Source organism: Podarcis cretensis (assembly GCF_951804945.1).
Source record: "Podarcis cretensis genome assembly, chromosome: 13".
Classification (NCBI taxonomy): Eukaryota; Metazoa; Chordata; class Lepidosauria; order Squamata; family Lacertidae; genus Podarcis; species Podarcis cretensis.
Genome location: NC_137182.1, coordinates 11,279,912 through 11,292,407, shown reverse-complemented (window position 1 = coordinate 11,292,407; position 12,496 = coordinate 11,279,912). Strand labels below are relative to the sequence as shown.

At 49.4% G+C, this 12,496-nt stretch overlaps 1 protein-coding gene across 4 annotated transcripts in view; it reads left to right on the top strand.

The window, feature by feature from the left end:
- Nucleotides 1–1,519: 1,519 nt before the first annotated feature.
- The window catches only part of EZH1 (enhancer of zeste 1 polycomb repressive complex 2 subunit), a 29,410-nt gene continuing 18,433 nt past the window's right edge, over nucleotides 1,520–12,496 (top strand). The window contains exons 1-5 of one of the 4 annotated variants that reach the window (XM_079949515.1): nucleotides 1,520–1,646; nucleotides 8,731–8,851; nucleotides 9,265–9,393; nucleotides 10,763–10,882; nucleotides 12,096–12,216. In XM_079949515.1, coding sequence (XP_079805641.1) covers nucleotides 1,636–1,646; nucleotides 8,731–8,851; nucleotides 9,265–9,393; nucleotides 10,763–10,882; nucleotides 12,096–12,216 — 502 coding nt within the window. In that variant the 5' untranslated portion in view covers nucleotides 1,520–1,635. The remainder of the gene's footprint in view (nucleotides 1,647–8,730; nucleotides 8,852–9,264; nucleotides 9,394–10,762; nucleotides 10,883–12,095; nucleotides 12,217–12,496) is intronic. The other 3 variants (XM_079949513.1, XR_013832415.1, XM_079949514.1) reach the window with 3 other exon arrangements.

Sequence of the window (12,496 nt, the reverse complement as noted above, 5' to 3'; positions counted from 1 at the left end):
GCAGCATTCAGGATTCTCCTGTAGGCCAATCAGGTTGTGGATTCACTTCCACCTGCAGCTGAATTGGGTGGCTCCTGCAGGCCAATCATACTGCTGCATTGTTCTAGGACCAGTCAGACTGCTACATTCTGAATCCCATTGTTCTAGGACCAATCAGACTGCTGCCTTTTGGATCCTATTCAACTCAGTACATAACACCCCTCCCCTCAGTACATAACACCCCTCCCCTCCCCTGTTCCAGTGCTGCCCGGGAGATTGCATTCATAGTCCTCAAGGTACGCCGGCTGCCTACATGTGCATTGCGGCCTGGGGTGTTCCCTGGTCAGGGGTTCGGGTTCTGGCTCGTGTTCCGAGGATGCTGGCTGTGATGGGACCGTTTGGTCTGGCACAACCGGCTCGCTCAGTCATTGCTCTGGTTCCGGTGTCCTTTCGGCCTTGTGGGTCCTCTCTGTATTTACTGATTCTGCCTCCCCTGCTGGCCCCTCCTGCTCTACGGGCCTCACTTCCCCACTGTTCCCTTGGGACTCCTCTGACCTGTCCTCCTCCTGGTTTTCTCCCAGGAATTGTCGCTGTAGCTGGTCGCAGTGGCGGCGCCAGCATTGCCCCCCCATCCGTTAGCACCTCGTACTAAGAGACCACAAGGGCCATCGAGTCCAACCCCCTGCCAAGCAGGAAACACCATCAGAGCACTCCTGACATATGGTTGTCAAGCCTCTGCTTAAAGACCTCCAAAGAAGGAGACTCCACCACACTCCTTGGCAGCAAATTCCACTGTCAAACAGCTCTTACTGTCAGGAAGTTCTTCCTAATGTTTAGGTGGAATCTTCTTTCTTGTAGTTTGGAACCATTGCTCCGTGTCCGCTTCTCTGGAGCAGCAGAAAGCAACCTTTCTCCCTCCTCTATGTGACATCCTTTTATATATTTGAACATGGCTATCATATCACCCCTTCACCTCCTCTTCTCCAGGCTAAACATGCCCAGCTCCCTTAGCCGTTCCTCATAAGGCATCGTTTCCAGGCCTTTGACCATTTTGGTTGCCCTCCTCTAGACACGTTCCAGTTTGTCAGTGTCCTTCTTGAACTGTGGTGCCCAGAACTGGACACAGTACTCCAGGTGAGGTCTGACCAGAGCAGAATACAGTGGCACTATTACTTCCCTTGATCTAGATGCTATACTCCTATTGATGCAGCCCATCAATAATAACGAATAATATTTAATAAATAATAAATATTTAATAAATATAAAGAATAAAAATTATACACACATAAAAAAGTTTTTTTTCTGTTTTTTTTTTAAACTTGGGGGGAGGGGGGATGCCTGCTACCCAGACGCAGCCCCGCTAAAAACTTTGAAAACAGATAGGCATCTCTGTTGCCACTGTCCACTTAATTCACCGCACGAGAGGAAAGGAAACGACTACGGATCCCGGAATCCGCCCCCGACGCGCCACCTCTACCCTTGAGAGTCTATGGGTCTCTGCGGCAAAGGGGGCGTGGCTTTGCGGGAAGAGGGCCGCGTCGGGGAGCCGGAGATGAGGAAGCGGTGACGCGATTCCCCGCGCATGCGCGCATCGGAAGGCGGAGGAGGAGGAGGGGGGTGTTTGCTTCTGTGGTCTCTGTAGGTCACCTGAGTGCGATGTCTGTGGAGTGAGTGACGGGGGGGCCTCGAGGGGGGGGAAACGGTGGGTTGAGGAATAAAAAAGGGGGGGGGGGCCGCCACGCCTATGCAGTAAGGACCTTTGAGGGAGGGGGGGGAGCATTGGCAATTTGGGGTGCCATGGGGAGCCCCCTCCTCAGAAATGGCGGGGAAGGGTGGGGGGAAACGGTTTTCCGGGGTAGGAGGTGGCGGAGGGGAGAGGGACCCCCCTGAAAATATGTGTTTGTGGCGGGGAGGGGGTTCCTGAAGGGGTGGGGGTTGGGCTGGGGGTGTCAGGGACATTTTCCCATAAGGGGGTGCAAAAAGGGGTGGGGTGTCAGGGAATTCTTCCCATAAGGAGGTGCATGAAGGGATGGGGGTGTCAGGGACATTTTCCCATAAGGGGGTGCAAAAAGGGTTGAGGGGTGTCAGGGACATTTTCCCATAAGGGGGTGCAAAAAAGGGGTGGGGGTGTCAGGGAATTCTTCCCATAAGGAGGTGCAAAAAGGAGGAATGGGTGTCAGGGAATTCTTCCCATAAGGGGGTGCAAAAAGGGTTGAGGGGTGTCAGGGACATTTTCCCATAAGGGGGTGCAAAAAGGGGTGGGGTGTCAGGGAATTCTTCCCATAAGGGGGTGCAAAAAGGGTTGAGGGGTGTCAGGGACATTTTCCCATAAGGGGTTGCAAAAAGGAGGAAGGGGTGTCAGGGAATTCTTCCCATAAGGAGGTGCAAAAAGGAGGAATGGGTGTCAGGGAATTCTTCCCATAAGGGGGTGCAAAAAGGAGGAATGGGTGTCAGGGAATTCTTCCCATAAGGGGGTGCAAAAAGGAGGAATGGGTGTCAGGGAATTCTTCCCATAAGGGGGTGCAAAAAGGGTTGAGGGGTGTCAGGGACATTTTCCCATAAGGGGGTGCAAAAAGGGGTGGGGGTGTCAGGGAATTCTTCCCATAAGGAGGTGCAAAAAGGAGGAATGGGTGTCAGGGAATTCTTCCCATAAGGGGCTGCAAAAAGGGTTGAGGGGTGTCAGGGACATTTTCCCATAAGGGGGTGCAAAAAGGAGGTATTCTTGTCAGGGACATTTTCCCATAAGGGGGTGCAAAAAGGAGGTATTCTTGTCAGGGACATTTTCCCATAAGGAGGTGCATAAAGGGGTGGGGGTGTCAGGGAATTCTTCCCATAAGGGGGTGCAAAAAGGGCTGAGGGGTGTCAGGGACATTTTCCCATAAGGGGGTGCAAAAAGGGGTGGGGGTGTCAGGGAATTCTTCCCATAAGGAGGTGCAAAAAGGAGGAATGGGTGTCAGGGAATTCTTCCCATAAGGAGGTGCAAAAAGGAGGAAGGGGTGTCAGGGAATTCTTCCCATAAGGAGGTGCAAAAAGGAGGAATGGGTGTCAGGGAATTCTTCCCATAAGGAGGTGCAAAAAGGAGGAATGGGTGTCAGGGAATTCTTCCCATAAGGAGGTGCAAAAAGGAGGAATGGGTGTCAGGGAATTCTTCCCATAAGGGGGTGCAAAAAGGGGTGGGGGTGTCAGGGAATTCTTCCCATAAGGAGGTGCAAAAAGGAGGAATGGGTGTCAGGGAATTCTTCCCATAAGGAGGTGCAAAAAGGAGGAATGGGTGTCAGGGAATTCTTCCCATAAGGAGGTGCAAAAAGGAGGAATGGGTGTCAGGGAATTCTTCCCATAAGGAGGTGCAAAAAGGAGGAAGGGGTGTCAGGGAATTCTTCCCATAAGGGGGTGCAAAAAGGGTTGAGGGGTGTCAGGGACATTTTCCCATAAGGGGGTGCAAAAAGGGGTGGGGGTGTCAGGGAATTCTTCCCATAAGGAGGTGCAAAATGGAGGAATGGGTGTCAGGGAATTCTTCCCATAAGGGGGTGCAAAAAGGGTTGAGGGGTGTCAGGGACATTTTCCCATAAGGGGGTGCAAAAAGGGGTGGGGGTGTCAGGGAATTCTTCCCATAAGGAGGTGCAAAAAGGAGGAATGGGTGTCAGGGAATTCTTCCCATAAGGAGGTGCAAAAAGGAGGAATGGGTGTCAGGGAATTCTTCCCATAAGGAGGTGCAAAAAGGAGGAATGGGTGTCAGGGAATTCTTCCCATAAGGAGGTGCAAAAAGGAGGAAGTGGTGTCAGGGAATTCTTCCCATAAGGGGGTGCAAAAAGGGTTGAGGGGTGTCAGGGACATTTTCCCATAACAAGGTGCAAAAAGGAGGAAGGGGTGTCAGGGAATTCTTCCCATAAGGAGGTGCAAAAAGGAGGAATGGGTGTCAGGGAATTCTTCCCATAAGGGGGTGCAAAAAGGAGGAATGGGTGTCAGGGAATTCTTCCCATAAGGGGGTGCAAAAAGGGTTGAGGGTGTCAGGGAATTCTATCCATAAGGGGGTGCAAAAAGGAGGAAGGGGTGTCAGGGAATTCTTCCCATAAGGGGGTGCAAAAAGGAGGAATGGGTGTCAGGGAATTCTTCCCATAAGGGGGTGCAAAAAGGAGGAATGGGTGTCAGGGAATTCTTCCCATAAGGAGGTGCAAAAAGGAGGAATGGGTGTCAGGGAATTCTTCCCATAAGGGGGTGCAAAAAGGGTTGAGGGGTGTCAAGGACATTTTCCCATAAGGGGTTGCAAAAAGGGGTGGGGGTGTCAGGGAATTCTTCCCATAAGGAGGTGCAAAAAGGAGGAATGGGTGTCAGGGAATTCTTCCTATAAGGAGGTGCAAAAAGGAGGAATGGGTGTCAGGGAATTCTTCGCATAAGGGGGTGCAAAAAGGGTTGAGGGGTGTCAGGGACATTTTCCCATAAGGGGGTGCAAAAAGGGGTGGGGGTGTCAGGGTATTCTTCCCATAAGGAGGTGCAAAAAGGAGGAATGGGTGTCAGGGAATTCTTCCCATAAGGAGGTGCAAAAAGGAGGAATGGGTGTCAGGGAATTCTTCCCATAAGGAGGTGCAAAAAGGAGGAATGGGTGTCAGGGAATTCTTCCCATAAGGTGGTGCAAAAAGGGTTGAGGGGTGTCAGGGACATTTTCCCATAAGGGGGTGCAAAAAGGGGTGGGGGTGTGAGGGAATTCTTCCCATAAGGAGGTGCAAAAAGGAGGAAGGGGTGTCAGGGAATTCTTCCCATAAGGGGGTGCAAAAAGGGGTGGGGGTGTCAGGGAATTCTTCCCATAAGGGGGTGCAAAAAGGGGTGGGGGTGTCAGGGAATTCTTCCCATAAGGAGGTGCAAAAAGGAGGAATGGGTGTCAGGGAATTCTTCCCATAAGGGGGTGCAAAAAGGGTTGAGGGGTGTCAGGGACATTTTCCCATAAGGGGGTGCAAAAAGGGGTGGGGGTGTGAGGGAATTCTTCCCATAAGGAGGTGCAAAAAGGAGGAAGGGGTGTCAGGGAATTCTTCCCATAAGGAGGTTCAAAAAGGAGGAATGGGTGTCAGGGAATTCTATCCATAAGGGGGTGCAAAAAGGAGGAAGGGGTGTCAGGGAATTCTTCCCATAAGGGGGTGCAAAAAGGAGGAAGGGGTGTCAGGGAATTCTTCCCATAAGGAGGTGCAAAAAGGGTTGAGGGGTGTCAGGGACATTTTCCCATAAGGGGGTGCAAAAAGGGGTGGGGGTGTCAGGGAATTCTATCCATAAGGGGGTGCAAAAAGGAGGAAGGGGTGTCAGGGAATTCTTCCCATAAGGAGGTGCAAAAAGGGTGGAGGGGTGTCAGGGACATTTTCCCATAAGGGGGTGCAAAAAGGGGTGGGGGTGTCAGGGAATTCTTCCCATAAGGGGGTGCAAAAAGGGGTGGGGTGTCAGGGAATTCTATCCATAAGGAGGTGCAAAAAGGAGGAAGGGGTGTCAGGGAATTCTTCCCATAAGGGGGTGCAAAAAGGGTTGAGGGGTGTCAGGGACATTTTCCCATAAGGGGGTGCAAAAAGGGGTGGGGGTGTCAGGGAATTCTATCCATAAGGAGGTGCAAAAAGGAGGAATGGGTATCAGGGAATTCTTCCCATAAGGGGGTGCAAAAAGGAGGAAGGGGTGTCAGGGAATTCTTCCCATAAGGAGGTGCAAAAAGGAGGAATGGGTGTCAGGGAATTCTTCCCATAAGGGGGTGCGAAAAGGGTTGAGGGGTGTCAGGGACATTTTCCCATAAGGGGGTGCAAAAAGGGGTGGGGGTGTCAGGGACATTTTCCCATAAGGGGGTGCAAAAAGGGGTGGGGGTGTCAGGGAATTCTTCCCATAAGGAGGTGCAAAAAGGAGGAAGGGGTGTCAGGGAATTCTTCCCATAAGGAGGTGCAAAAAGGAGGAATGGGTGTCAGGGAATTCTTCCCATAAGGGGGTGCAAAAAGGGTTGAGGGGTGTCAGGGACATTTTCCCATAAGGGGGTGCAAAAAGGGGTGGGGGTGTCAGGGAATTCTTCCCATAAGGAGGTGCATGAAGGGATGGGGGTGTCAGGGACATTTTCCCATAAGGGGGTGCAAAAAGGAGGTATTCTTGTCAGGGACATTTTCCCATAAGGGGGTGCATGAAGGGGTGGGGGTGTCAGGGAATTCTTCCCATAAGGGGGTGCAAAAAGGGGTGGGGGTGTCAGGGAATTCTTCCCATAAGAGGATGCAAAACAGGTGGGGGTGTCAGGGACATCTTCCCATAAGGGGGTGCAAGAAGGAGTGGGGGTGTCAGGGAATTCTTCCCATAAGGGGATGCAAGAAGGAGTGGGGGTGTCAGGGAATTCTTCCCATAAGGGGGTGCAAAAAGGGGTGGGGTGCCAGAGAATTCTTCCCATAAGGGGGTGCATGAAGGGGTGGGGGTTGGGCTGGGGGTGTCAGGGACATCTTCCCATAAGAGGGTGCAAAAAGGAGGTGGGGGTGGGGGGTTTCAGGACATCTTTCCATAAGGTGACAGCCTTGCATTGGGGCTGACCGTTGTGGGGAGGGATGGCCCTTTGCATCTCCCATGCCTGTGAATGCTCCCAAAGCTTTGCACTTTTCAGCCTTCTCTCCCCGGCTTCCTGGCCTTTGGCAAAGGCATGTGTGGAAAAAGAAATGGGCGTGCAAAAGCTCAGATTTTTTTGTTTTTGTGTGGTGTTTTTCCTGGCTGCTGTGTGAGGAATTTGTGGGCTATAGGCGAGGCTTCGTCGCTTCTTCCTCCACCCCTTTATTTTCAACACTTGTTCAGGTGTTGATCTAGGCAGGTGTCTGTGCTTTCTGACATAAATGGTGCTGGTGGAAGCACCTGAAAACGCCCAGGTATGGGTACAACAGCCTTCCCAAATGTGGTACCCTCTAGGTATTTTGGAGCAGCCCCAGCCAGCACGGCTGGAGAATAATAATAATAATATTAATAATAATATTAATAGTAATAATAATAATGGTAATAATAATAATAATAATAATAATAATAATAATAATAATAATAATAATAATTTTATTTATATCCCTCCCTCCCCAGCCAAAGCCGGGCTCAGGGCAGCTAACAACAATAAAATAATACAACATTCTAAAATCATTTCATTAAAATTAAAATTAAAGGTAAAGGTAAAGGTACCCCTGCCCGTACAGGCCAGTCTTGCCAGACTCTAGAGTTGTGCACTCATCTCACTCTAGAGGCCGGGAGCCAGCGCTGTCCGCAGACACTTCCGGGTCACGTGGCCAGCGTGACGAAGCTGCTCTGGCGAACCGGCACCAGAGCAGCACACAGAACGCCGTTTACCTTCCCGCTGGTAAGCGGTCCCTATTTATCTACTTGCACCCGGGGGTGCTTTCGAACTGCTAGGTTGGCAGGCGCTTGGACCAAACGACGGGAGCGTACCCCGCCGCAGGGATTCGAACCGCCGACCATGCGATCGGCAAGCCCTAGGCGCTGAGGCTTTACCCACAGCGCCACCTGCGTCCCTTCATTAAAATTAATTCAACTCAAATTGATGGCAACCATTAGGCTAAAGTTCTGTGAAGATTGCCAAAGGAGGGAGTGATAATAGCTGCTCTACAAGGTTTCCTCTGTTCTGTTGAATGAGGAGAGATGAAAGGGTCTTTTGCGTTTGCCCTATTCTTCCTAGTGAAAGAAAAAAGAAAAAGATTGTGGTTGGCTCTTCACTGGAGTAGGGAACTATGTCTAGATCTACAGTGGTGCCCCACAAGACGAATGCCTCGCAAGACGAAAAACCCGCTAGACGAAAGGGTTTTCCATTTTGGAGGTGCTTCGCAAAACGAATTTCCTATGGGCTTGCTTCGCAAGACGAAAATGTCTTGCGAGTTCCTGTGGGTTTTTCCCCTCCCCCCCCTTTTTCTAAGCCGCTAAGCCGCTTATCTGCTAAGGTGATAAGCCGCTAAAAGCCGCTAATAGCGCTAATCCGCTAAGCCATCAATGGGCTTGCTTCGCAAGATGAAAAAACCGCTAGACGAAGAGAATCGCGGAACGGATTCTTTTCGTCTTGCGAGGCACCACTGTATAGCAGTTTCTGCCTTCTCTCTGCTGTGGCTTCTGCATTCTTTGAGGGTCTGAAGTCCTTGCCTCCCCAATTCATAGTTCAGCTGTTTGAGAAGGAAGAGTCATGCCATCCTCTTCAACTAGTTGTTAATCACAAGCACTCATTGCCTTCAAAACTCTAATTATATCCTTTTGATTGCATCCTGAAATCCCCACATACTTCAGCCTTTGCAGTTCTTAAGTTATTGCAGGAGTGTTGGTAGTGATGGTGCTGTATTAATTGAATTTCTAAGGGCCCATCCACCTTATGATTAGAGCTTTGCAACTGCACCAAACGAAAGCTGTTACTGGGTGCAGTTCAGCATCTTGAGAAAGCAAGATTTTATTATAAAGGGAGAAGACTCTGGTGTGAAGAGAAGCCACAAAGTAGGAGCAATGCATAGTGAAATAACAAGAACCAGAGGTAATTCCGAGTGAAATATCAGCTGATCGAAATTTTCCGCTTCCTTTGCCATAGGTTTCCTACTTTCCCGGGACTAATAGCTATGTAGAACAAGTAAATATATCAATTTGCATGAATGATACAGAACAGAGGGATGCAGCTTCTCTTGAGAAAGAGATGTGTTGCCGATAATATTAGCAACAACAACAACTCTGGTTCCATTTACTGTTCACATAGCTCATATGCTCCTTCTTGTCTCCCCCCGCCCCCAGGAAAATGGAGATTCCAGCCGTACCAACGTCAAAATGCATCCATTATTGGAAAAGGAAGGTCAAGTCAGAATATATGCGCCTTAGGCAGCTCAAGAGACTACAAGCAAACATGGGAGCCAAGGTAAAGAGCCATGAGGGGAATGACTGCCTTTTTTAAAATCTTAAAATTATTAACTGAGGAAAACCAGAACTCACTTATTAATATGTGAGAGAGCAAGGAGGTCTCCCATATGATAGAAAAGATATGGTGACATATTTGAGACCGAAGGCAAGCAGGTGTCATTACAGGCTGTTATGTGGGAGAGATTGCTCTCCGCTGAACCAGCATAAAAATTGTGTGGATTTCATCTTTGAAATTCTGCCAACCTGCATAAGATCGTTAATCGTTCCTTTATCAGGGATGCAGGCTTAACAGCAACTTCCTGCTAGCTAAGTTCAAGCAGTCTCCATGGACCACCTTCTTCCCCAGTGGCAAAAGGATTTGGAAACTTCTTGAGGGCGAGGTTGGCAATCAAGCATCTTCTTTTTCTCTAGGCGCTGTTTGTGTCTAACTACGCAAAGGTTCAGGAGAAGATAAACATTCTGAACGAAGACTGGAAGAAGCTTAGAGTTCAACCTATTCAATCAATGAAGCTGGTTGGAGGGCATCCTTTTCTCAAACAGGTATGTTGAGGAGGCAGCTGTTGGGTTCTGTGGATGTGCCAGTCTGCCATGTTGTGACCCTCTGTGCCTCCTCCCCTAGGATTTATATCCACACACCAAGATATCTCTACTTTTTTGTGTTCTGCAGTGCCATATTAGAAAGCAGGGTTTGTGACCTTCCAGATGTTGGCCTCCAATCCTCATCAACCCTGACCATTGGCAGTGCTGACAGGAGCTGACCAACATCTGGAGGGCCACAGGTTTCACATCCCAGGTTTACATTCTATTCATAATGAATCTTTTTCAAAGTGCTTTTGAAAAGCTTAAGTAGTGTGGAATAGACCAGCTCATGCAAAGTATTGTCCCATGGAGAATTCCAGTCTGAACTTTCAATAAAAAATGCTAACCTTTACAAAACCAGGGAAACATGCAGAAATGGGTCTGGATAGAATGGTTTGCTTTCAATAGTATAAAAGCTTTCCTGCTTAGTTGTACTCCAGTTCCTCCTGCTGGCTAGTTGCAGTCCGTTCTGCTCAGCTGTACCCAGTGATGATGCGAAAGGATCTCTTTGAGACCTAGAGGATGAAAAGAGGAATATTGTTTTTAGAATGCTGTTAGCTCCTGCCATGTGCCCTTCATTCCTTGCCATTGTTCCATTTTGTGGAACAGATTTCTGTTAGAGAATAGAGGAGGTTGAACAAAACAACAGATGTCGAGAATTTCTGTTCAGCCTGCGTTGTTCTCTTGTCCCTTCTTGCTAGAGACTTGCCTTTCTAGGACAGAGGTAGTGAGACTGTGCTTGTGAGTTGAGCAGGTTTAATATGAGTGAGGGCTTCTCCCCAGAATCATGCCTTGATGCCCTTCCAAGGAATACAAATAGGTGCACCTGGTCATATTTAAGGGGCCTTGTTTTGGTCTCTGCATAGACACAACCAACTCTTGTACCACTGTTATGGCTTGGCAGCAGACAAGATCAAGCCCATTTTAATACGGCAGCACAATTCCAGGTCACAGCCCACCCTAGATTCCCATCTGAATGGAATTATCTTAATTTGTTGCCTGATTGAACGCAGAGGAATAATCAGCAGGGTCTCATAGGTCAAAAGAGAAGAACCAGCAGAGCCACACACTGATTGAACGCAGAGGAATAATCAGCAGGGTCTCATAGGTCAAAAGAGAAGAACCAGCAGAGCCACACACAATGACTACAGTACAGTATGTTGGTGTTTTTTAATGTTCTGGGAGATGGGCCTTGGCATTTAAGAACTATCACCTTCAATTGGGTTGAGCAACCATTGAGAGTCAGTGGAGCTAAGGTTACCTTGGCATTGGATGACTGAATAAATTGCTACCTGTCAGCCGTGTAACATTTTTTTTCTCACCACTCCAGTGCACAGTCGAGAGCATTTTCCCCAGTCTGACCACCCAGACCTTGTTCATGCGGACTCTGAACACTGTGGCTTTGGTGCCTATCATGTATTCCTGGTCCCCACTTCAGCAGAATTTCATGGTAGGTGACCAGCTGCTACCATACATACAGAATTCCCTGCTGCAAATAACAGTTTTGCATAAGAACTTCTTACTTTGAGCAAATGTTCCTGATTCAGGCTTTAGTGTCTGGTTGGGGAAATGGAACTGCTTTGCCTATTGCCCGGCTATATTGTGGGGGGTGCTGCAAAGGGTGGTATATCTCTCACACTCTGCCCCATGTGGGACTGAGGAGGTCCAGCATGATTTGCAGAATAAAAAAGAATGTCCCATTAATGGTCTGCCAGTAGAAGCTTGCGTTCCGATGTGAGACTGTTTCCCTGCCCACTTACAGAGAGGATCAGAGCGAGAAGAGATAGATAAGGCATGCTAGCAGAGGTGCCTGGCTTCAGATCCCCAGATTATAAGGAACTTTTCGATCCGTTCGCAAAAACCCAGGTGCAGAGGCTGCAGGAAACAATCCCTGGGGGCAAGTATGAGTCTCTGAAGCTCTCAAGTGGCATGCCATTCCAGCTGTTGAGCCCCCTCCATTCTTTCCGCCTGTTGCCTTCTTGCATCTGGGTTGAGATGGTAAGGTTACAAAAAGCCTGCCGCTCGTCATCTAGCTGCATCTCTCAAGGCTGTCTCTTCTCTTGGCCTGATAGCCAGAAGAGTGAGTCGTGCACCTTGCAATGGTTGAGTGTGTGCTGGTGTATGGGGAAGTATTTTGTCTAGGTGTCTCCCCACCTCAAAACTATTTAATCCAGGAGACCAACAAATAATTAGGGAGCAGAAATTCTGAAAACGCCCTGCTGCTTCCAAGTGGGTAGGATCAGAACCGTGTGCGCCACACCCTACAGCAGTGTTTCCCAAACTTGGGTCTCCAGCTGTTTCTGGACTACAGTTCCCATCATCCCTGACCGCTGGTCCAGTTAGCGGGGGATGATGGGAGTTGTAGTCCAAAAACAGCTGAGGACCCAAGTTTGGGAAACCCTGTTCTACAGGAAGGGATAAATCTCTAGCAGGTGTGCATGGCCTTGCCATCAGAGGGTGGCAGAGGGGAATACTGCATTCAGGATCCCCTCTCCCACTGAGGAAGGAAGATCTGCTCTCTGGTGCTAAGAGAGGGGCTATGCAACGAGACCACCAAATACCCCTCTGGGATCTCGTTAAGGTAGCCGTGCAATCTGCCATTTGCAGGCGCTCCTGGTGAGTGGACATGGGACAACCACCTGCTGTGTCTACTCTATTTGCAGGTGGAGGATGAAACCGTTCTGTGCAACATCCCCTACATGGGGGACGAGGTGAAAGAGGAGGATGAAACCTTCATTGAGGAGCTCATTAACAACTACGACGGCAAAGTCCACGGAGAGGAAGGTAATGAGGGCAATAGTTTTCAACAGGGATGTAAGAGGCCATGTGGTGGCGGCTGGTGGGCATAAGGGGGTTTCCTTGAGTTCTTAGCATTTCAATTTTGGAAGAGTCTATCACCCTTACGGACACTACTCTGCTTGCACGTACAGTGGTACCTCTGGTTGCGAACGGGTACCGTTCCAGAGGCCCGTTCGCAACATGAAAAGAGTGCAACCCACAGCGGCGTGTCTGCGCACGCGCAGGCCGCGATTCGCCGCTTCTGCGCATGTGTGTGACGCCATTT